The 26,292-nt window shown below is 36.3% G+C and overlaps 1 protein-coding gene and 1 long non-coding RNA gene across 5 annotated transcripts in view; one reads left to right on the top strand and one right to left on the bottom strand.

The window, feature by feature from the left end:
• Nucleotides 1-319: 319 nt before the first annotated feature.
• CEP162 (centrosomal protein 162) overlaps nt 320-26,292 on the bottom strand; it is a 109,501-nt gene continuing 83,528 nt past the window's right edge. For all 4 annotated transcript variants that reach the window (XM_032275347.1, XM_032275348.1, XM_032275349.1 and 1 more), the window contains 4 exons: nt 25,530-25,671; nt 22,721-22,819; nt 1,758-1,892; nt 320-699 (listed from right to left, as the gene is read on the bottom strand). In XM_032275347.1, the coding sequence (XP_032131238.1) occupies nt 493-699; nt 1,758-1,892; nt 22,721-22,819; nt 25,530-25,671 (583 nt within the window). In that variant the 3' untranslated portion in view covers nt 320-492. The remainder of the gene's footprint in view (nt 700-1,757; nt 1,893-22,720; nt 22,820-25,529; nt 25,672-26,292) is intronic.
• Nucleotides 15,964-22,330, top strand: LOC116549642. Its single transcript, XR_004267980.1, has 3 exons — nt 15,964-16,052; nt 20,576-20,688; nt 22,013-22,330. It is a non-coding gene; the product is annotated as an uncharacterized LOC116549642 (long non-coding RNA).

Genomic DNA, 26,292 nt, shown 5'->3' with positions numbered 1-26,292 from the left:
AGACACTGGGGACTCCAAAAGAAGAAAGAGTGTGAGGGGTAGAGGGCTGAAAAATTACCTATTAGGTACAATGTTTAGTATTTCAGAGATGGGTACACTAGAAGCTCAATTCCCACCATTATGTAATATACCCACGTTGCAACAAGCACGTATACCCCCTGGATCTAAAATAAAAATCCTCACATTATCAATAATAATGTGGCAGAGTATGTTCAACTTTCTTTTCTATTTCTAGCATACAAGTGAGACTTTCTCTGACAGAAAGGAACCTGTCCATATGTGACTGATTAATGATTTTCAGTAAAACACACAATGACACGTTTTTTTTCTTATTGGTATAAGGCAATTTATTTTGCAATATTGCTTTGGTGGTTTGCTTTCTGGAAACATACTGGAACACTTGTTTTTCATAAGCTGTCCTGAGAGTGGCACAATCCCATCCGTCTTCAGGCCTTTTAAGGCCTAAGGTCATTATGAAATCTGAGTTTCTAGTTAATACTCTGGTGCATTCATTTCATCTTCAAAAGCAACTGGCACAACCACCCCTTGCCGCTGCAGCTCTCGGAGAACATCTAATATTGAGTCTAATTCTGTGCGGAACTTCTCCAGCTCACGATTCTTTAACTGTGCCAGTCTTTTCCATTTTTCAACTTCTTTGTTTTGCTCAGTTTCTACTACTTGGTGGGTTTGCTGTATTATCTGCAAATACAAAAATTCCACATTGAGGTTATAGTTCATAGTGGTAGGTGAGGAACGTTTCATGGTCTTAAAGTAGGCAAATTTGGGGTTTCTTTGGGGAACTCATGTGAAACATAATGCTCTGCATGGATGCAGCATTTTCTATCTCCAAGGAGTATAAAAATCCCAATGGTGTTAGGGACTGAATGTTTGTGTCCCCCACAAATTCATATGTTGAAGTCCTAACCCTCAAAGTGGCTATATTTGGAGTATGGTTAAATGAGATCATAAGGTTGGGGACTTGATTTGGTAAGAATTAGTGTTTTCATAAGAAGAGAAACCAAAGAGATCTCTCACCCCTCTCCCTCTCCTTTGCGCACATACACTGAGGAAAGATGATGTTAGAATGAGAAAAAAGGTGGCTAGGTGAAAGCTAGAAAGAGCGCGCTCACCAGAAACCTAATTGACCAAAACCTCAATTTGGGACTTCCGGCCTACAGAACTGTGAGAAAATAAATTTCTCCTGTTCAGCCACCCAATTTATGATACTTTGTTATGTCAGCCCAAGCAGACTAACACACTGTTCAAACAAAGTTAAATTTCAGCACCAAGGCAAGTGCCTAAAAACATATCATGCCCTCACATCTGCTATTTTAATTTCTATTAATTTATCTGTTTGTAATTAAGTGTATAGTAATAATATTACTAGTGCTGGCGATATAATATTTTAAATAATCATATTAAAAAATTTACTTCTTATAAACATTTGTTGAAATGACTTGGATATGGCACACCATGCCTTGTTCCCAGGGTAAGATGTGTAACTTTTTAGGAGCCTATCAATAATTAAGAACATGATACAAGCTTTTTCCAGATATAAGGATACCAATCTCCAAGTACTTGAGATATAAAATCTCATTTTCTATTAGAAGTTATACAGTTATTAAATTTTTAACAAGATAAAAATACACTGGAAATGCTTTAAGTGGTAATTTTTGCTACGGGTGACAAAACTACAGCAAATTAAAGGCACTTAAAAGTAAAGACCTATATAAATACGTAAATGTGATTTACTTCACCTGTTGAAGTTCCTGTTCTCTTTGTGCATGTCTCATTTCCATCTGCTTAATTTTCATTTCTAAGCCCATGAAATGTTTCATCTCTGGTGTATGGTTTTCTTTGGCTTCTCTCAATTCTTCTAAGAGTTTTGTAATCTAAAATTGACATGAAGCAAATGGAAAATAAGAATCAATTATTTTTTAATAGGTAATCTTGAAAATCAAGAACATTGTTATAACATTTCTCTATAAAAGTAAGAGGCATCTTGGATTGTTAAGAGTAATTCATAGCTTTCATTCTCTATATCCAGAAAGTAATGGTTCATCCTGGATGAGTTGACCTCACATTCTAAGAGGTTCCAGATGAATGAACCATTTTCTACCGTCCAGGTATGGCAATTGGTAAAGGAGCTGAAAATGAAGTTGACACTTTTTTTTAATGCATTAAACTTTGCCACAAGGTATTTGTAAGGTGGTTACTTTCAGAATTAAATAAAATACATTTAAAGCACTCAACACAGGACAGTGCCCCATGCACAGAAAGAGTTCAATAAATATGTACATTTTTCTTCTGTTAACACCCTATAATTCTATTTGTAATTGTCTATGGCCTATATCATTTTATAATTTGTAGTAGTTCATTCCACAAATAAACATATACATATCAAGTAGAGACAATGAAGTACTGAGTCCTTTCTGTGTTGGCTGCTGTCTTAGGACCTGGGGATGTAGCGATTAAAGACATAATCCCCATCTTCATAGAGTGTAGTGCAGTGCCTTTATATTGAGCTTGGGAAAACAATTAATTGTATCTTCTTTATTCGATATAATCATGAAAAGAAATTCCAACAAGAATCAGATTTAGCTAATTGTTTACATCAAAAGGGAGTAACAACCAGGCAAATGAAAATGGATAGAATTAACACTCATGTTTTATATGAAAACATCCATTACCTAATAAGAATACTAAAAAATCCCACTATCTTACCCACATTAGTTGAAAAACATGCAAAGATAAAAGCAAATTAAATCAGAGGCACTCTATTTTAAATGTAGAACATCTTTGATGATACTACCATTGAACAAAGAACTATGTAGACCATTTGCAGAGAGCTGAGGAAGAGGCCTCACAGAACATGCTGTGGTGTTGGGTGTTGTTTCAGCATAAAAACTGTATGCTATAAAAGAATGATTACTAAAATTATTTCTAAAAAACCAAAGATGATGACTAAACTAAGAAAGGTGATAAAGGCAGACTCATACACAGAATTGTCAAATCTATTTCAATTCCTGTAACCTTTTTAATGGCTGAAAAATGATTTTGAGTAACATTTCCAGCTATTACTATCTTGTGATACACTGTTCCTGGTACACCAGTTAGGAAGTTCTGGTTTTCTGAATGAAGCAGTCTAGTGAATGAGAATTCTAATATGGTGTGCTATGATAAAGAGATGGCCCATGAGTAGTGAGGTAAGTGAGAACACCTAACCTGAAGAGGAGATGGGTCACAGAATTCCTAAGGCAGCTGTGTTTGAATTGAGTCTTAAAGTGTAAGTAGTAGTCATTACATTATGATGTGCTAGGCATTACGCTAAGCACTTTACAGATGTTGTCTCATTTAATTTTACTTATTAAACCTCATATATGTTTACTGTCTGACTCCTCACACAAAATGTAAGCTTCATTAGAGCAAATATTTTTGTCTACTTTGTTCTCCTCACTATTCCTAGCACCTAGAACTGCCCATGGTAGAGAGGCAGATGTTTAACAATTATTCATGAATTAATTAGTGTGTTTACTGTTTGATGATTAAACATTCATTGGTAAATCACAGAAACATGGAAATCTGGTTTTAGACTAATAGAGAAAATTTCTGTTTATTTGCACCTATCTAAAAGAACCTTTAAGAATATAATTAAAACTGAATATGTATATATAGTTTTAAAATCCTTGCATTTTAATGAATTATCCTATAGAGATAACTGAATATTTAATAAGCAAAGATGTATGAGGAAAAAAATTAACTTCCTGCTACTTACATATTATAGAAAAAACTGAAGGGAAAAAAAAAAAAAAACTGGCATGACAACAGTAGGGGATTTGTGAAATAAATTAGTAATGACTAGTAAGAGGCTGGGACCTAAAGTCAGAGGCAGTAAGTTCTAATGATGGCACTTCTGTATGGTGGTTGGTAAGCCTGGGCACGTTATTTCATTTTTCTTAGTATCAATTTCTTTATAAAATGGGAATAATAGTACCTACTCTTTTGGTTGTGAGGAAAAATCAAATAAAATAATGCATATAAAACACTTTGCACAGTCCCTAGTACAGATTAAACTTTTGATAAATAATTATTACTATTATAATGCCTCTATTTTGAAATAGTACAATAGAAATGCCAATAAAGATACATACTGATATGAAAAGATTACACACACACACACACACACACACACACACACACACGTTAAAAATGCTTTAAAATCATATACTTGCATACGTACATGAACAAACATGTATATTTGCATGTGTACACACAGGAGAACCATACCCACACTATTTGCATTTCTCTATATGTATGAATAGAAAAAAAATCTGGAAGGATGTAGAGCAAAATATAACTAGGTAGTGGGATTATAGTGATTTTATACCTTCTAACTGGTAATACTAATTATTACGTATTAATAGTATAAAAATACATTGAATATTCAATCTATGCTCAACTAAGGATGGCAATTGCACCATAAAAAGCATAAAAGCATATATTCTTTTTTTTTCTGGTGTATTACATTGACTTTGAATTAGTAAAATGTTTTTATATTACTCAAATTCATACATTAAAAAACACATATAAAAATTCCTTAAAATTCCACTCCTATAAAAATTTTTCCATTTGAGAAATTCAATTTTTGTCCTTTTTAACTTTTTAAATAGATATATAACCTACACACAAAAAGCACATACATTTTAAGTGTATCCTTTGCAGATTTCTCTTTTTTCATGGTTAAAATTTATATTCTGTTTTGTTTTTAATTTTTTTTTTGGTGCGGAGTCTCGCACTGTCGCCCAGGCTCTAGTGCAGTGGCATGATCTCAGCTCACTGCAATCTCTGCTTCCCGGGTTCAAGCAATTCTCCTGCCTCAGCCTCCCCAGTAGCTGGGACTACAGGTATGCGCCACCATGCCAACTAATTTTTTTGTATTTTTAGTAGAGATAGGGCCAGGATAGTCTCGATCTCCTGACCTCATGATCTGCCCGCCTTGGCTTCCCAAAGTGCTGGGATTACAGGTGTGTGCCACTGCACCCAACCAATTTTTTAAAAATTATACTTTAAGTTCTGGGTTACATGTGCAGAATGTGCAGGTTTGTTACGTAGGTATACATGTACCACATGTACATGTGGTTTGCTGTACCCATCAACCCATCATCGATATTAGGTATTTCTCCTAATGCTATGCCTTCCTAGCCCACCACCCTGACAGGATGCAGTGTGTGATGTTCCCCTCCCTGTGTCCATGTTTTCTCATTGTTCCACTCCCAGTTATGACTGAGAACATGCAGTGTTCGGTTTTCTGTTCCTGTGTTAGTGTGCTGAGAATGATGGTTTCTAGCTTCCTCCATGTCCCTGCAAAGGATATGAAATCGTTCTTTTTTATAGCTGCATAGTATTTGATGGTGTATATATGTGCCACATTTTCTTTATCCAGTGTATCACTGATGGGCATTTGGGTTGGTTCACGTCTTTGTTGTTGTGAATAGTGACACAATGAACAAATGTGTGCATGTATCTTTACAGCAGAATGATTTATAATCCTATAGGTATATACCCAGTAATGCTGGGTATACATGGTATTTCTAGTTCTAGATCCTTGAGGAATCTCCATGCTGTCTTCCACAATGGTTGAACTAATTTATACTCCTGCCAACAGTGTAAAAGCATTCCCCTTTCTCCACATCCTCTCCTGCATCTGTTGTTTCCTGACTTTATAATGATTGCCATTCTAACTGGCGTGAGATGGTATCTCACGATGGATTTGATTTGTATTTCTCTAATGACCGGTGAAGATGAGCTTTTTTTTTTCATGTTTTTTCGCTGCATAAATGTCTTCTTTTGAGAAGTGTCTGTTCATATTATTTGCCCACTTTTTGATGAGGTTTTTTTCTTCTAAATTTGTTTCATTTTCTTGTAGATTCTGGATATTAGCCCTTTGTCAGTTGGAGATTGCAAAACTTTTCTCCCATTCTTTAAGTTGCCTATTCACTCTGATGATAGTTTCTTTTGCTGTGCAGAAGCTCCTTAGTTTAATTACATCCTGTTTGTCCATTTTGGCTTTGCTGCCATTGCTTTTGGTGTTTTAGTTATGAAGTCTTTGCCCATGCCTATGCCCTGAATAGTATTGCCTAGGTTTTCTTCTAATGTTTTTATGGTTTTAGGTCTTACGTTTAAGTCCTTAATCCATTTTGAGTTAATTTTTGTATAAGGTGTAAGGAAGGGGTCCAGTTTCAGGTTTCTGCATATGGCTAGCCAATTTTTCCAATACCATTTATTAAATAGGGAATCCTTTCCCCATTGCTTGTTTTAGTCATGTTTGTCAAAGATCAGGTGGTTGTAGATGTGTGGTGTTATTTCTGAGGCCTCTGTTCTGTTCCATTGGTCTATATATCTGTTTTGGTACCAGTACCATGCTGTTTTGATTACTGCAACCTTGCAGTATAGTCTGAAGTCAGGTAGTGTGATGCCTCCAGTTTGTTTTTTCTTTTTGCTTAGGATGTTGCAGGCTCTTTTTTGGTTCGATAGGAAGTTTAAAGTGTTTTTTTTTTTTTTCCCCCAATTATGTGAAGAAAGTCAAAGGTAGCTTGATGGGGACAGTGTTGAATCTATAAATTACCTTGGGCAGTATGGCCATTTTCATGATATTGATTCTTCCTAACAATGAGCATGGAATGTTTTTCCATCTGTGTCCTCTCTTATTTCCTTGAGCAGTGGTTTGTAGTTCTCCTTGAAGGGTCCTGCACTTGTCAATTGTATTACTAGGTATTTTATTCTCTCTATAGCAATTGTGAATGGCAGTTCACTTATGATTTGGCTGTTACTGGTGTATAGGAATGCTTGTGATTTTTGCACATTGATTTTGTATCTTGAAAATTTGCTGAAGTTGCTTATCAGCTTAAGGAGATTTTGGGCAGAGATGATAGGGTGTTCTTTCCTTTATTTTTTTAGAATTTTTTTTTTTTATTGCATTTTAGGTTTTGGGGTACATGTGGAAAACATGCAAGATTGTGGCATAGGTACACACGTGGTAGTGTGATTTGCTGCCTTCCTCCCCTTCACCTACATCTGGCATTTCTCCCCATGCTATCTCTCCCCAACTTCCCCACCTCACTGTCCCTCCCCCATTTCCCCCCAACAGTGTGTAGTGCTCCCCTCCCTGTGTCCATGTGTTCTCATTGTTCAACACCTGCCTATGAGTGAGAACATGGGGTGTTTGATTTTCTGCTCTTGTGTCAGTTTGCTGAGAATGATGGTTTCCAGGTTCATCCATGTCCCTACAAAGGACACGAACTCATCGTTTTCGATGGCTGCATAATATTCCATGGTGTATATGTGTCACATTTTCCCTGTCCAGTCTATCATCGATGGGCATTTGGGTTGGTTCCAGGTCTTTGCTATTGTAAACAGTGCTGCAATGAACATTTGTGTGCATGTGTCCTAATAGTAGAATGATTTATAATCCTTTGGATATATACCCAGTAATGGGATTGCTGGGTCTAATGGAATTTCTATTTCTAGGTCCTTAAGGAATCGCCACACTGTCTTCCACAATGGTTGAACTAATTTACACTCCCACCAACAGTGTAAAAGTGTTCCTATTTCTCCACATCCTCTCCAGCATCTGTTGTCTCTAGATTTTTTAATGATTGCCATTCGAACTGGTGTGAGATGGTATCTCAATGTAGTTTTGATTTGCATTTCTCTAATGACCAGTGATGATGAGCATTTTTTCATATTTTTGTTGGCCTCATGTATGTCTTCTTTTGTAAAGTGTCTGTTCATATCCTTTGCCCACTTTTGAATGGGCTTGTTTTTTTCTTGTAAATCTGTTTTAGTTCTTTGTAAATTCTGGATATCAGCCCTTTGTCAGATGGGTAGACTGCAAAAATTTTTTCCCATTCTGTTGGTTGCCTATTCACTCTGATGACTGTTTGTTTTGCTGTGCAGAGGTTGTGGAGTTTGATTAGCTCCCATTTGTCTATTTTGGTTTTTGTTGCCAATGCTTTTGGTGTTTTGGTCATGAAATCCTTGCCTACGCCTATGTCCTGAATGGTTTTGCCTGGATTTTCTTCTAGGGTTTTTATGGTGTTAGGTCTTATGTTTAAGTCTTTAATCCATCTGGAGTTAATTTTAGTGTCAGGGAGGGGTCCAGTTTCTGCTTTCTGCACATGGCTAGCCAGTTTTCCCAACACCATTTATTAAACAGGGATCCTTTCCCCATTGCTTGTTTTTGTCAGGTTTGTCTAATTTCGGCTGGTTGTAGGTATGTTGTGTTGCCTCTGAGGCCTCTGTTCTGTTCCATTGGTCTATATCTCTGTTTTGGTGCCAGTACCATGCTGTTTTGATTACTGTAGCCTTATACTAAAGTTTGAAGTCCAGTAGTGTGATACCTCCTGCTTTGTTCTTTTTGCTTAGAATTGACTTGGCTATGCGGGCTCTCTTTTGGTTCCATATGAAGTTTAAGGTGGTTTTTTCCAGTTCTGTGAAGAAGGTCATTGGTAGCTTGATGGGGATAGTGTTGAATATGTAAATAACTCTGGGCAGTATGGCCATTTTCATGATATTGATTCTTCCTAACCATGAACATGGAATGTTTCTCCATCTGTTTGTGTCCTCTCTTATTTCATTGAGCAGTGGCTTGTAGTTCTCCTTGAAGAGGTCCTTTACGTTCCTTGTTAGTTGTATTCCTAGGTTTTTTATTCTCTGTGTAGCAATTGTGAATGGAAGTTTGTTCTTGATTTTGCTCTCTTTAAGTCTGTTATTGGTATATAGGAATGCATGTGATTTTTGCACATTGATTTTGTATCCTGAGACTTTGCTGAAATTGCTTATCAGTTTCAGGAGATTATTGGCTGAGATGATGGGGTCTTCGATATCGTACAATCATGACGTCTGCGAAGAGAGACAATTTGACTTCCTCCTTTCCTATTTGAATACGCTTTATTTCTTTTTCTTGCCTGATTGCTCTAGCTAGAACTTCTAATACTATATCGAATAGGAATGGTGAGACAGGGCATCTTTGTCTAGTGCCAGATTTCAAAGGGAATGCTTCCAGTTTTTGCTCATTCAGTATGATATTGGCTGTTGGTTTGTCATAAATAGCTTTTATTATTTTGAGATACGTTCCGTCAATACCTAGTTTATTGAGGGTTTTTAGCATAAAGGGCTGTTGAATTTTGTCAAAGGCCTTCACTGCATTAATTGAGATAATCATGTCATTTTTGTCTTTGGTTCTGTTTATGTGGTGAATTACGTTTATAGACTTGCGTATGTTGAACCAGCCGTGCATCCCCGGGATGAAGCCTACTTGATTATGGTGGATAAGCTTTTTGATGTGCTGTTCCAATTGGCTTGCCAATATTTTATTGAAGATTTCTGCGTCTATGTTCATCATGGATATTGGCCTGAAGTTTTCTGTTCTTGTTCAGTCTCTGCTGGGTTTTGGTATCAGGATGATGTTTGTCTCATAAAATGATTGGGGAAGGATTCCCTCTTTTTGAATTATTTGGAATAGTTTCAGTAGGAATGGTACCAGCTCCTCTTTGTATGTCTGGTAGAATTCGGCTGTGAACCCATCTGGACCTGGGCTTTTTTTGGGTGGTAGGCTCTTAATTGCTGCCTCAACTTCAGACCTTGTTATGGGTCTATTCAGGGTTTCAAGTTCTTCCTGGTTTAGGCTTGGGAGGAGACAAGTGTCCAGGAATTTATTCATTACTTCCAGGTTTAGTAGTTTATGTGCATAGAGTTGTTTTTAATAATCTCTGATGATGGTTTGTATTTCTGTGGAATCTGTGGTGATATCCCCTTTATCGTTTTTTATTGCATCAATTTGGTTATTCTTTCTTTTCTTTTTTATTAATCTGGCTAATGGTCTATTTTGTTGATCTTTTAAAAAAACCAGCTCCTGGATTTATTGATTTTTTGAAGGGTTTTTTGTGTCTCTATCTCCTTCAGTTCTGCTCTGATCTTAGTTATTTCTTGTCTTCTGCTAGGTTTTGAGTTTTTTTGATCTTGCTCCTCTAGCTTTTTCAATTTTGAAGCTAGGGTGTCAATTTTAGATCTCTCCTCGCTTCTCAGGTGGGCACTTATTGCTATATCTTTTCCTCTAGAGACTGCTTTAAATGTGTCCCAGAGATTCTGGTATGTTGTGTCTTTGTTCTCGTTGGTTTCGAAGAACATCTTTATTTCTGCCTTCATTTCATTGTTTAACCAGTCAACATTCAAGAGCCAGTTGTTTAGTTTCCATGAAGCTGTGCGGTTTTGAGTTAATTTCTGTATTCTGAGTTCTAACTCGATTGCCCTGTGGTCTGAGAGACTGTTATGATTTCCGTTCTTTTGCATTTGCTGAGGAGTGATTTACTTACAATTATGTGGTCAGTTTTAGAGTAGGTGTGATGTGGTGCTGAGAAGAATGTATATTCTGTGGATTTGGGGTGGAGAGTTCTGTAAATGTCTATTAGGTTTGCTTGGTTCAGGTCTGAGTTCAAGTCCTGGATATCCTTGTTAATTTTCTGTCTGGTTCATCTGTCTAATATTGACTATGGGGTGTTAAAGTCTCCCACTATTATTGTGTGGGAGTCTATGTCTCTTTGTAAGTCATTAAGAACTTGCCTTATGTATGTGGGTGCTCTTGTACTGGGTGCGTATATATTTAGGATCGTTAGCTCTTCTTGTTGCATTGATCCTTTTACCATTATGTAATGTCCTTCTTTGTCTCTTTTGATCTTTGTTGCTTTAAAGTCTATTTTATCATAAATGAGAATTGCAGCTTCTGCTTTTTTTTGCCCTCCATTTGCTTGGTAAATCTTCCTCCATCCCTTTATTTTGAGCCTTTGTGTATTCTTGCATGTGAGATGGGTTTCCTGGATACAGCACACTGATGGGTTTTTGGCTTTTTATCCAATTTGCCAGTCTGTGTCTTTTGATTGGGGCATTTAGTCCATTTATATTTAGGGTTAATATTGTTATGTGTGAATTTGATACTGCCATTTTGATGCTAGCTGGCTGTTTTGCCCATTAGTTGATGCAGATGCTCTTCCTGTTTGTTATTTTTCCTTCTAACAGGCTCCTTTTCTGCAGGTCTGTTGGAGGTTGCTGGATGTCAACTCCAGACCCTGTTTGCCTGGGTATCACCAGTAAAGGCTGTAGAACAGCAAAGATTGCTGCGTATTCTTTCCTCTAAAAGCTTCATCCCAGAGGGGCACCTGTGAGATGCCAGCCAGAGCTCCCCTGTATGAGGTGTCTGTTGACCCCTGCAGGGAGGTGTCTCCCCACCAGGAGGCACAGGGTTCAGGGACCCATTTGAGGAGGCAGTCTGTCCCTTAGCAGAACTCAAACATTGTGCTGGGAGAATTGCTGCTCTCTTCAGAGCCGGCAGGCAGGAACATTTAAGTCTGCTGAAGCTGTGTCCACAGCCGCCCCCTTCCCCGAGGTGCTCTCGTAAAAGCATATGTTCTTTAATGAATAAAACTGTTATTAATAGTTTATTTACTAAAGTAAAAGGAGTGCTTCACTCAGGTGATGCCACTTAAAGGTGAGTAAACCTGTTTTTCTACCAGAGAGGATAGATATCGCTGAGTGCTGGCAGGAGGTGGCTCACGTGCTAGAGTTCAAACAATCTGTGCATAGCCCAGAGCCTGCTTCTCAATTTGTCTTTGTTCTCTTACTTGCTGGTGAGTAGCTAATCTTATAGGCTACATATTTCAATTTAAGCGGAACCACAAAATTATTGCTCTGTTTATTACTTTAAATGAGTCTGGGCCCGTGTGGTGGCTCACACCTGTAATCCCAGCACTTTGGGAGGCTGAGGTGGATGGGTCACTTGATGTCAGGAGTTCCAGACCAGCCTGGCCAACATGGTGAAACCTGGTCTCTACTAAAAATATGAAAATTAGCTGGGTGTGGTGGCACACCCTTGTAATCCCAGCTACTCAGAGGCTAAGACATAAGAATTGCTTGAACTCGGGAGGAAGAGGTTGCAGTCAGTCGCGATTGTGCCAGTGCACTCCAGCCTGGGCGACAGAGTAAGACTCTGTCTCACACTATGTCTATGCACTTCTCAATCACGTCATGTGCCTTCATGTTTTGTAATTATTGGCATAAGATTTCCTAGCCACTCTGCTAAAGGAATTTAGAGTACTTACTTAATCCAGAGGGTTTAGATTCGAATTAGGCTAGCACTGAAGGAGATACTGGGCATTGTGTCTTAAGCAGCCATTCCTGCCTTCTTTGCTGAGAAGGCCTTGATATTGTTCAGGTGTTCATGTGATGTTGGGGTAAAATCTGATTAGTTTTACTGTCAGTTTACTGGACAAAAACAACTGATCAGTTATAGCTGTCCAGTTTTTCTTGGCAGTGATTGGTTTAGAGGTAGGCACATGTCTTTGTTTTCTGCTGCTATAACCAAATACCACAGACGTTTATTTGGCTCACAGTTCTGGCATCTGGACAATCTAACTGCACGGCACTGGCATCTGGCAAGGGCCTTCTGCTGCGTTAACCCATGATGGAAGGACAGGAGACTGCATGAGACAGAGAGGGAATGAGAACTGCTGAAAATGCTCTTTTATCATGAGCCCACTCCTGTGATAACTAACCCATTCCTACTCTAACATCATGACTTCATCCATGAGATCAGAGCCATCATGACTTAGTTATATTTTAATGGGCCCGCCTCTTAATATTACAATGGCAACTGACTTTAAATGTAAGTTTTGGTAGGGACATTTAAATCACAGCAGCATGTGACACAGTTCTGAAGCAAAGGTAGTTAGCTGGAGACATTACAGACTATACGTATCTGATTGTTTTTCTCTCCCATTGGTTAGAATGTTCCTTGAAGACAATGACTTCAGATGTTTCATTACCATATCCCGAGAAGCATATACTAGGGACTGATACCTGCTCACTAAATATTTATTAAATAAATGAATAAAAAATGCCATGAAGGTCTTATCTAACTTGATAGCTATACAAACTGAGGCTATGAGAGTTTAAAGAAACTAGAAATGGCTAGAAAAAAGTAAAGATCACTTTTTTCTTCAGCATGAGAAACTAACCTTGAGTTCAGTTACTTTTCTGTCTCTGTTCTACCCTCGATAAAGAATGGACATTGGCTGCACACCAGGTACCTAGGCTTGGGGGACTCTGTATGAACTGAAATACTTCATAGAAAGACAGTTTTGGGCTGTCCTGAGCATGCTGACTCTTGTAACTGAGCATGTGCCTGTGGGAGCCACTGTGCAAGGATTACTATAGGAGATACTGGTTCTTATGAAGCATGGGGCATTTAAGCTAGCAAGGGAGTAAGACTCACACTTGGCAGGTGGTATGAGTCTTATTCCTTTGCACCTGTGTTGTAATTCGGACAGCTCCTGGACAACTATATGAACTGCTGTGAGAATGACTTGTACTGAAGAGAAATGCCTCATGCTGCCTTGCCAGCCTGCTGTTGTTTCCTGGCCTATATCCAGCATGCCAAGTGCGGCCTTATGGTTGTTGTGTGACTCTAAATGTTTACCTGAACAAGCTACTGAGCCTTACAATGGCGGGTCAAGACTATAAACCCAGATCTTATCATAAACCCTATGATGATTCCACTGTCTGTTCCTGAAACAACAGCTAGCTATAGCATATTTGAGACAAATTACAGTAAGAATTTTGACAATTCTTATGAGTGAGCCATGATAGTCCCTGGGCTCTTATGAGAGGTAAGTCTTAAGTATTTTCTAAATCTTTTATAAAATATTTATGTAGATTAAAAAAATAAAATCCCACGAATGAAAAAGAATCTATGATCAGTAAAATACATATTCTAATAGGAAAAATATGAAAATAAGCAATAATAGCAACAGTCCTCTTAGTTGTCTGTAGGGACCATGAGTAAAGATTCATGTCCCTTGTCTATGACTGCAGGGTACGAATAAATAAATGATTTTTGTAGTCAATTAGAAGTGGAATAATACATTGAAAAATCTATGATGAACATTAAACACAAAAGATTAACTTTAGAGTCTTAAAAAGACCAAAGATTTGAAAAATACATTCCTGAGTTAGCATCAACTGAAGAGGTGCTAAATGCTGAATAAGATTTTCACCCCACTGAAGCAGATATAATTTTAAAAGATGTGCTTAAAAATATTTTAGGTAACAAAGGCATGAAACATAATGAAGAGTTTAGAAAAATTTTTTCATATTTTTGTAATTAATATACTCAGTGAGAATCATCTCCAATGATAATAGACGGCATTTGCTTTACATTGAAAACTTCAAAATCATTATTACTCAGTTTTCCCATGGCCAATAAAATATGCTAAAAAAAAAAAAAAAGCAATAAAAAGTTCACCACTGGTTTAAAATGTATAGTGTGCTTTCGTCTGTGGTAATGTATAGTGTACTTTCACTTGTGGGCATGTGAAGTCAAGGGGAGACTCCTCCTTTAAACAACTAGAAAATAGCATCAAATATTTGAGACAACTGTTTTTAGACATTGGATAACAGTACTATAGATTATGATTTCTGGGAGAAGGGAAATAAGGTGAGCCCTACAGTTGTCCAGTTTATTGCCTGGAGGCATTTTTGAAGCCAGTGGAAATAACGGCGTTTCCTGTAGCTCACACACAGGTGGGAATAAGTTCATATTCCCACCAGCCTAAGAGGAAATGTCTCATAATACACGGGACATCAGGGAGACTCCTCGGAAGGGTATCAGTGGTAGCAATAAACTAGCTTTGTCAAAACAGCTATAATATAGAATATTATACAGGATACAGCCATTATAAATTAAAATGCAGGGTGTCATTACCTTTACTCAGGACACTGAGTGCTTTACTTAGCTTTCTAGTAATTAGGCTTAAAAATCATGTGCTGTGGCTTTTCTATTTTCAAATATTTTAGCTATTCTCTAAGAACTGTCTTATTGTATTGCTAAATTAACAATCACGTTAACTAAAACTGACTTCATTCTTTATCTTGCAAACATGTACATATGCTTTCTTTTATGTCTTTTCCTAAAAACTTTACTTCGGTTCTGAGGTTCTGTAAATTTAGTGCTTATGTTAAAAAAGTTTTGTGTACATCTTAAATGTTGAAAAGAATGTACAATGTTGAACTAGCCTTTCAACTACTAGAACAAGATTTTAAAAACTGACACTTGCATAATTGTAGAGTGTTTTTACATTGATCTTTGCATAATATAATTGGCTCTATGTTTTGCTTGTGGGACTTAAATCCTTGAATAACAATAAATGGTATATAGGCATCAAAGAATAGGATATACAGCTTTCCTGGCTTTTCATACTTTTAAAATCAAATAGATCTCAGACTAATAAAAATGGTAGGTTTCCAGAAAGATTTATTTTTGTAATGACATTGTTATTGGTGATCCAGCATGACTCTATCATGGTGGTTTTACCTTATTAATCAAATTAAACAGCAGCAGTACTGAAGGAAACCAGAATATGTTACCTGAAAATATGTCTTTTTGACATAAAAATTATTTTTGAGCTAAAGCCAATAAGCAGCAGCAAATGGAAGAAAAGCTCTCTAGCCTCCTCTTCTGCTTAAAAGTAGGATATAAATTTTCCTTTAGTGAAGAGGACTCTAGATTCTTATCAGCCCAGAGATGGCCCCAGAGGAATCTGCAGTACTCCATGAGTTTCCTACCATATATATATATTTACAACATTCCCACAGTTTCCCACCTTTGTAGCCTAAAACTGCTTTCCTAGGTCCTGTCTTTAACTACAAATTGACTGTTCTTTGTTGAAGATGGTTTGTAAGCCAGAGTTCTAAGCCACTGTTTTGAGTTACTTTTCATTGACATCTCTTCTGTGATATGTGCTGCACACATTAATAAACTTGTTTTTCTCTTGTTAATCTCTCTTGCTACAGTGGCCTGTCCCAACAAGAACTCATGTGGATTGACAAAAATTTTTTTTCTTTCCTGACAGTTTTTGGCAATGCAGATGGGACTTTCTGGGATACTCATTCACTCTGGAACCTACAGATGAAATCCTAGCAAAACTGGCAGAAGCTGGTAAAAGGTAAGAATTCTTACTAACCTCAGCTTTCCCAGATATTTGCCTGTAGTAGCCAGTCAAGAGATGAAGGTGAAATTTTTCCTCGTCCTTCCTTTCCATATTTAGATTGATAGGAGAAAAAAAATTGTAAAACTATTTGAATTTGTGACTCTTGCGGGTTTGGTTTTGGCTACCTATTGGTTATCATCTTTAGCCTCCTTGAAAAGGTCATTATTTTCCATTGTCTTTTGCATCATTTGTTATAAGGAGGAGAATCACAGGGTAGAATACAGACATAGGTCATACAAGCCTGTTGTTCCGAGCACCCTCTCAGGAGGGTGAGTTCACAGTTCTTACTAGACTGGTGTCTGTTTAGACAAACCTTGCTGTAGGTTCCCAATGAGAAAAGGATGAGGTTTACCTTTTGTCTTGATTTGCGTCCTGAGAGCTTGGCTTTTATGACTGCTAAGACCACTCTCTCTGGTCTCTGCCAGGTGGGGGCACAAGTGTTGGCTTGTATGAGGCAGCCAGCTGAATAGGGTGAGAACCCAAGACACAAGTGACAAGTGGCATTCTCTTTGTCTGATGGTTCCAGCTGAGGGGAGTTTGTCTTAAGGGATGCCAGTCCATAAGGTGCCTTTGGCATTTCAAACTTTGTTGCTTGGTTTATACTGGGAGTATCTCAGTAGTGCTGGTCTGTTGTCACAGATTAGCAGGTCTGTGACTGGAGGGGTCCCACATTCTGTGGGAGGCTTGAAACATCATTCTGACAAAACTGTTCTTACTGTCAGCATAGCAATAAAGGTCTTTGTTTTCTTAGGCTATCTTTGGGAGAAACTTTGGATCTTGAGGGAGATTTGATCTTTTGGTAAGCCACAAAAGGCTCCTTGGTTGTTTGTTTTTTGTAGACACAGGGTCTTGCTGTATTACTCAGTGGCACAATCAGCTCACTGAAGCCTTCAACTCCTGGCTTAAGCAGTCTTCCCACCTCAACCTCTCGAGTAGCTGGGACTACAGATGCATGTTAACACCCAAGGTGTTTTTTTTTTTTTTTTTGTACAGATGATGTCTCACCATATTGCCCAGGCTGGACTCAAACTCCTGGCCTTGAACAATCCTCTCACCTTGCTCTCCCAAAATCCTGGGATTTATAGGCGTGAATCATCTTGCCTTACCTGTTTCAAGCCATAAAAAAAAGCTTAGTGGTCTAGAGCAGCAGTTCCCAGCCTTTTTGGTACCAGGGACTGGTTTTGTGGAAGACAATTCTTCCATGGAAGGACGGGGGTTGGTTTTGGGATGATTCAGATGCATTACGTTTATCATTAGATTCTCATAAGCCCACAACCTAGATTTCTTGCGCATGCAGTTCACAATACGGTTCATGCTCCTATGGGAATCTAATGCTGATGTGACAGGAGGCAGAGCTCATGCAGTAATAATGCTCACTTGACCCACTGCTCATCTCCTGCTGAGTGGTCCAGTTCCTAACAGGCCAGGGACTGGTACTAGTTTGTGGCCCAGGGGTTGGGATCTCTGCTCTAGAGTCACATTAAAATGGGTATACCTTTAAATATTTGAGCTTTTATATCAAAAAATGATTTTTTTTTTTTGAATTTTAAAGGGAGCATTCATTCTAAACAAACGTCTTACTGGTACTTATAGTAACATAAAATTTAAAAGAGGACATAAAAGAGTAAGTCTAGTCTTAAAAAGAAAAAAAATAAAAGTCAGACTAGACTTAAGACCAAACCTAAAATCCACACCTGCTATAAACTCCTCCTCACCTACCTATAATCTCCTTTATTCCTAGCTGCCTGACTTTGATCTAACAGAAGATCTTCTGATCTCTGGGTCCCTGACTTAAAACCCCTTCCTCAAAATCCAGTCTTATCCTCTGAACAAATTCCTTTAATCCTAAAACTCCTCCAACTTTCCAGGGCTCTATAAATCAACTCCATCAGCTCCAGGCCTTCTCATATTTTGGACCCCTACTACAAAAATATTTCTTTGTACTCCAGGAAAAGAAAAACTTAAAAAAAAAAAAAACAACACTGGATCTTTTATAATAGGCGAATATGCCCTAAAACTCCTTCTTGGAGGAAACTTACAGTCCCTCAAGAGATGTAAATCTTACCATGTCTTTGAAATTGAAACATTCAAGGAGTTACCTAAAAGAACCCCCAGATACATTTGAGACTAACTAAAGAAAAAAAGGCAGCACAGGGGGAGAATAGTTTTTTTGTGTTTTTTAAACACACTGCCATAAAAACTCCTTTACTCAGAATTTAGTCCATTGCCTCCCTCCATAACATTACCTACAAAGGGCAAATGAAAAAATTTAAGTCTACCTCACAAATACTGGTAAAAAATTTGGCCATCTAAGCAGGTAACCTTAATTTATTGCATCTGCCAAAATACAATTTACATTCAACTATTCTTTTATAAATTAGTGAGTTTTATATTACTGTGCCTGTTTCATGGCTAAAATTTTTAAATGAAAGCTATATAATCTCTGTTTGCATCTGTCTACGTACGTCTAGTATGTGTGTGTATATATAGATATTTTTTCTACCTTTGGATGGTATTGTCAAAAGTAATTCATAAAAGAGCACTATTTAATTGACTTGAATTAAGCCAAATGCTTTTCAAGTTCATGTGTTTCAGGTAAATCTGGTATATGATTAGTTTAATATTATTGATTTAATAAAAATAGACATGACTTCAGAATTGTCAACAGTAAGTATAATGCAGACATACAATCCTTATTCTACCTGGGTTTACTACTCAAATAAGTTTATCTCTGCTAGATATTTAAAATTATAGACTTAGGAGTTCAGACCCAAATCAAACATGCAAGTCCAAGTACAGTATCCATTATTCCATGTATATTAAGCACAGCAGGAAAAGGAAACATGTATTTAACTTTTCAGTTCTTGTTTCTGTGCTGCTTGCCTAACATGCATGTGTTGTAAAAATAGTTAACAGGAAAATAAATAAGACAATGATTAGCTGTTTAATGGCTCATGAATTTTCATGAGCAATCCAAGCATAATAGTTAATAACAAGTATATTAAGTAAATATTAGTGGGATAAAATTTATAAACTCTTCAATAATGATTATGTTTTATGTTTGTAAAAAAAAAAAAATTAGTTTCCCACATCTCTTTTGTATAACTTACATCCTTAGGGTTTTGCTAAGTTAAATAATAAATATTCATTGAATATCTAGATCATTTCCAAATATACTGAAACATTATGTTTCATAGACTATGTTGCTGAACATAAGATTATTCACGTTGGCTTTTTAATTTTTACAGAGAAACAAAAGATGTTTGGGTCTGTTAATCACCTGTTCTTATTGTCACATTAAAAAAAAACCCAAAAAATATGCTTCTAGAAATCATTAAATGATGTTAATCTGCAAAATGTTCGTATATGACAGGTCATGATTGCTTACTTTGTGGTTTTCATAAGAAATTAAGGTTACTATGGATTAAAAGTTTTAATATACATATATTTAAAAGTACTAAAGATGATAAGGTTAACAACTTTGTACGCAAAATATACAAGAAAAATAAGATTATAAGATTATATAGTTTTGGTAAGCAAAGTTAGGAATGAAGCTGTGTTTTTGTTAGAGGAAAAAGAATAATTCAATCTGTACTAAAGTAGAATGATAGAGTGTTTTAGAATGAAAAAGGGAGAATGAAGGGCAAAAAAATGAACATAGAAAGCTTGAAGAGGGAGAAAGTGAGAATGCATGAATAGTGTGTCCAAGCTGTCTAAAACAGAATACATTTATTATAAGGGTTTTAAAAATGAGCCTTGATATCAAAAGTACAGTGGACAAAACTAGTAATTGGAAAACAACAAAGCTTTCTTGGAGCATTGGTCTGTTCTTGGTAAGAGATTATGGAAGACTTTAAGTTAATCTATATAGAAAGCAAAGATTTTGTGTTTTAGTAAAATAACTTCCTGTGTTTCCTATGGTCTCTATCAGTTCTTTGATTACTTAAGAAAACTGAGTCTTCTCACTATGTGACTTTCTGTATTTGCCTTTAGAATCTTTTAATAATTACTCTGGATAACTAAGTGTTGTTTCATAATAACCTGTGATCCTATTTAATCAAATGATTTAAACTTTTTGACCTCAAACTAACTTTGGGATGTTCCAGACGGCTACAGAAAATCTCAAAAGAATCTGTTTTTTTCTCCTTTTAAAAACAGAGATGTCAAAGTAATTAGGCTTATTTGACATGTTAAATTGCATAGGAGTCATTGTCTGTCAAATAAAGACAATGTTTAATCTTCTTTGAGTTATAAATGTTCTAAAAGTTGTACATAATTCCTAAAAATCTGGTATGTCTTGGTATGATGTTACCAGTAATAATTACAGTTAGTATCTTAAAATGTTGTATTGTCATGGAAATAACCAAATTTCCATATCAAGTGCATTATAATGAACTCTTATCAGATGTTTAACCATGGCTAAAGTCTTATCATTCACAGATAGTTAATTGTTTTACCCTGTTACTTTCTTTCCTAAGCGCTTTTGTAAGCAACTATAAATATGAAGTTTTTTTATCTTCAAAAAGATTCGTGGAAAGGACTCTGACACACACAGGTTTCTGATAACTTCAAGATCATACCACTGGGCCGGGTAAGAATATTTCAGAATTCTAATGAAAAGATTGATTGGTTCATAGAATTGCTAACTCAACATCAAGCAGAACAAGAATTAATTACATGGGACTAAATAACTGATGAAAAATTCTTTTTAGGGCCTTTCTGTTTAAAACACTGCTGATTCTTTAATATTCTGTTTTTCAGATTTAAGGTAAGTTTTTCTCTTAAGCTATCCATAGCTTAGAGCAATTTGGTAAATTGCTTCAATTCTGTTTACAAAAGTATAATTTATCTTTTTTTCCTGGATCACTCCAGAAACCATTAGTGAGTATTCTGATTTTCATAGTGATATAAATATTTGCATAAGTTCAGTAAGAATCTGTTCTCTTTGTAACACAACTGGAAACATCAGTTATATTATCAAGGCTTTGACTGGAATGTCTTATTTCAGAATGTGCATAGAATCAGATATAATCAGTTTTAAAAAACACATTGACTTTTTCGTGCCAATACTTGGAAAACACTTGGTATCTTACATACATTGTTTCCTTGCAGATGAGTAAGAAATGTCACCTCCTGACAAGCCCAGGAGCGTCAGAATATTTGGAGGATCTTTAGAAAAGAAAGGAATTTACCTGACTCTATAGGTATTGCAGGCAAAATCTGATGGCAAGCCTTTAGCATGCATTCCTAACCTGGGGCGGCCAATAAAGGGCCAATCTTAGAATCCTTATTAAAAGTTCCAGCAAAGCAGACTTATAAAAGAGCCTATATGATTAATCACTATTCTTGCTACACTTTTATGCAAATAATCAAGCCAAGTTTAATAAGACTAGACTTTTTGAAAAAATTGGTCTTACTGTGATTATCTCTGATAGAAATCAGGGTGACTGCAGAGAGAAACACACTGTACTTCATTATAAAATTGTAACGCACCCCTGCAGATAGCAGATTCTAGCCTTGTTCTTTATCTCTGAGGTTTTGTTATTTACCTGTAATCTGGTCTAGATCCTGTATTCTTCTAGTTTCTGTAATTCTCCAAACTAGTATTTCCAATTTTTCTCCTGGCTTGAAATCACTGAAACATAAAATATTTAACTGCCCTTTTCCTGAAATCCTAATAAGCTGAAGCTGAACGACTTGATATAAACGGCGGACAGTCACCACAACAGCTCACATATGGACAGTTTTCATGCCTATTGCTGTGTGGGCCACACACTTATAACTACAGACATTCAAACTGCAAAAAATGCTTTGAGCCCAACATCTAGAACTCTTGACTAGCAGCCCTTAGGATTCAGAAATTAGTATACAGACTATTCCTACTATTAACTTTTGTTTTTCTTTTGTTTCCATAGAAATGTCTCTTATTAATTACTAGAGACCGCACTTTGAGGAGAACTCACCTACAATATCTCCTGAAATGAGACACAACTGCTTAATTGAATTGACCTTTTTTCAGCACTAATGATTTGATACAGGGCAATGTACTTAAATGTGCTCATTTGTACTTGTTCCAATCTATGTTTTTTTCTTCCTTTGCCTGTCTCTTATCTCACAATCTCTAATCAAAATATCTTCAAAGCTACCAACATGGAGAGTTCTAAGCCACCATTTGTGTTGCGGTTTCTCCCACATTGTGTGCTGCACATATTACTAAACGTGTTTTTCTCTTATTACTGTGTCTTTTGTTACGGGGTGTTTCTCAACTAAAAACCCATGAGGGTTGAGAAAAAAATTACTTTTCCTCTCTGACAGTACTTAACACAGAAATGGCCATCACTATTCAATTTTGTCTCCTGAAGAAAACAAACAGAAAACCCAAACATCTCCCATCCACCCACAAAATCTCAACAGGAAATAAAAGATAAACAACTTAATGACTTAATATCACCTGGGGAAAACAGATTTTACATAAGCACACTATTAATATTTTCTTGACACGTGACAGATATTATCAGGTTATGTCTATTTGTACATTAGGTAAAAAATTATACATAAACATGAATATGATTGAAATGCCTAAGAAAAACTTATTTTAGCAAAACTATTTGGCTATGTCTTACCTCTTTCTGTAGAATTTCTTCTCGAACTTGAGAAACTACAAGAGACTCTTGTTTACTCTGCAGCTCATTAACTTGACTTTGGAAATGTTTTATAAGTACCTAGGAAATTGTTAGAAGTACTGAGTTAATAATGATCCTCCTTGAAGACTATCTGAAAAATATAAGCAAGCAAACTCATAAAAGGGAACTCTCATATGCTGTTGGTGGGAATGTAAGTTAGTATAACCACTATGGAAAAAACTAGAGAGATTTCTCAAAAAACTAAAAATAGAATTACGTATTATCCAGCAATCCCACTACTGGGTATCTATCCAAAGTTAAGGAAATCTGTATATCAAAGGGATACCTGGCACTTGAATGCTTACTGCAGCACTATTCACAACAGCAAAGATATGGAATCAACCTAAGTTCCCATCAACAGTTGAAAAGAAATGTGACACAGTGGAATACAATTCAGCCTTAAATAAGAAGGAAATAATGTCATATGCAGTAAAATGGATGGAACTGAAGGTCCTTATGTTAAGAAAGCTAGGCACAGAAAAATACTGCATGTTCTCATTTATATATGAGAACTAAAAAACTTGACTTCATGAACACAGAGAATAGAACAATAGATACCAGAGATGGGAGAAGGGGATTGCGAAGGATGAAAAGAGGTTGGTTATGGGTACACACACAGATAGATGAATTAAGTTCTAATGTTTGATAATAGACCAGAGTGACTGTACTTAGCAACAATATTATGTGTATTTCAAAGTAACAAAGAAAGCAGGGCTTAAAGTGATACCAAGACATAAAAATCACGAACACTCAAGGTGATGGAAATCCCAATTACCCTCACTTATTACACATTCTTTGCATGTAGCAAACACATGTATCCCATAAACATCTAAATCAATCTCTAAATCATTTTACATATCAATAAAAGGGAGGGAAACAAATATGAACATTTTTCATGACTAGAAAAAGTCCTTTTAAAATAAAGCTCTAAAGTCTATGCATTTGGAAAAAGACAATATTATCTTTATACTATGGTTAAGTACGATAGTTTTTATATAAGAACTATTGATTAAAATAACACAAGCCTCACAGTATCTGTGAAATGTCAACCTCCTATTTTTAGGTAAACTGAAATATATGAATAGATACTTCCATCAAGAAACTGGGAGAAATTAGGAAAAATGTATATATCTTATCTCTAACTCTACTTTTCATCATCAGACTATGCTGATTTCTCTTTAACTCAATTTTACAATATTACATTTATAACTCTGGGAAAATAACATTAATGGCACTATGGCATCATGATACTACATTTCCCACCTCTCCCAGACTATTCCTTACTACAAAATCATTGATAGAATGCTTATAGTTGCCCTCTGACACCCTATTCCTATCGGAGATAACGCCAGAGAAGTTCTCTGTAAGGCTGTATGGACTGTTACTTTTGAAAGGCACTTTAAGTATTTTTCGTTAAAGTAGTCAAACAGTTCTTTTTTCCTCAGCGATCTGAAGTTAAGTTACAGACCTCATTACATTTCACCCCTAAATACTTCAAATGCCACCTTTCAGAAGCCAAAGTGGCCAGATCATTTGAAGTCACGAGTTCAAGACCAGTCCGTCCAACATGGTGAAACCCCATCCCTACTAAAAACACAAAAATTAGCAGGGTGGAGTGGCGCACACCTGTAATCCCAGCTACTCGGGAGGCAGAGGTTGCAGTGAGCCAAGATGGGTGACAGAGCGAGAGACTGTCTTAAACAAACAAAACCTTCAAATGCTTCAACATACATCTCCTTTAGAATAAGGGCATTTTTCACAAAACCACAACATTTTACACCTAAGAAAATTTATAATAATTTTTTAGTATCTAATAGCCAGTTCATATTCAAATTTCCCCAATTTTGGAATTTTTTAAATTAAAATGGTATTAAATAATTATATGTGGTGAGAATTCTTGATGTTTGAGTTTCCTTGAGCTTCTTTCTTAAAATTGAAGCCTACAGACAAGATGAACACAATAAACATGCATGTATTTTTCAACTTGATAAACCAAAAGGTGGCGGATGGATTAAAAAAAAAAAAGGTGGCTGATTTGCTGCCTTTTTTTTTCTTGGATACACCATTTGAAAGTAAACTGTAGATAAAAGTCCTATTTTAATGCTATTTTTACAAGCAATTAACAGTACAGAAGATAGGCCACATGGTCATTCTCACAGATATTCTGAGTAGCTATAGCTATTATTCAAAAAGGAAGACACATTTGAGGAAATGCTGATGAGTTGGTAGTACTCCTTACAGGAATTTTTAGAAGACTATGCTGAATCAGAGCAAGCAAGAGCTGTATATTCTCTGTTCATTATTTTATCCCAGTTCCTGATGGTCTTTGATCTGAATAATTATTTGTTCAATAAATAAAACATCATGGGGCAGGAAGAATGCCTTAGGATAACTGTCAGCTAGGACTTGGGGACTTGGTTCAACATCCAAGTTCAAGTAGTAGGGTCCCAATCATGTTAGACATATACCTCACAACCTGTGACAACGTATTTAGAGAAAGACTTTTGAGAAGTGTAGGGACAAAACTGTAAAAACATGTATTTACATGGCATAGTTTTAAAGTAGAAAAATTAAATATATGGTAATGGTATTATCTTCTTTAAAAAGAAATCAAGTCAATAATAGTTTTCCATTTCTATCACCAAGCTGAAAAAGTTAACATTTCTAAATTAAACAGTGTTACCTGTAATCTCATTAAAGTCAAAACAAGTTTATTCAAGTCAAAAGATAAAACAGATTTGTCACATACCTCTTGAGTTGCTATTTTACGATTTAGTTCGGCTACTTTGGAAGAAGAATTCTCTACTGCATTTTGGCAAAGAAGTTTCTCTATTTCCCTCTGATGAGATGCTTTGAGGGATGCAATGTGTGCTGCACTATCTTCCTTGAACCTACAGAGCAAATGAAAGAAAACCACACATAAAAGTGGCTCTTCAATCTCTGATTCAGAGTTAGCACAAAAACAGTGTAAGAAACCTAGAAATTAAGCAAAGGGAAAAAGGGCACTAATATTAACTGCATTATGATAGGTGCTTTGTACATTATCGTCTAAGAGTTCTTGTGAACAGTCCATGAGCTCATCATTACTTATTAAATTTCATAAGTGCAAGCTTGATGAAATAGTGACATATCTCTACTTTATCCCCAGCCTGAGGCTACACTTTCTGAGGGAATCTAATGTTCCAAAATAACTGTTTGAATTTAAAGCAAAGCACTTGACATTTGATCTTTGAAGATAAAATCAATTTCTTGCCCAGATGCGTCTTTGGAAAATCACAGCTGTTCCCTTTAGAATCTGCAATGCCTTGTGTCTAAGCAGCATTAACCAATTTTTGATCCATGCATGAGACTCCAGGGCTAGTTGCATGTTGTAAGAATGAGACAATCTTTACATTTATTCTCAGGACATATTATGCTTGTAATATGCAATTAATTAGACTGTAAGTGTGACAGACTATTCATTTGTCTCTGTGATAAAATTTATGTATTCAGAGGCAGTTCAGTAAATGGTA

The sequence above is a fragment of the Sapajus apella genome, unplaced genomic scaffold (assembly GCF_009761245.1).
Source record: "Sapajus apella isolate SASKATOON/1434 unplaced genomic scaffold, GSC_monkey_1.0 scaffold6, whole genome shotgun sequence".
Taxonomy (NCBI): domain Eukaryota; kingdom Metazoa; phylum Chordata; class Mammalia; order Primates; family Cebidae; genus Sapajus; species Sapajus apella.
The sequence above is the reverse complement of the archived record's forward strand: the minus strand, read 5'-3'. Positions and strand labels throughout refer to the sequence as shown.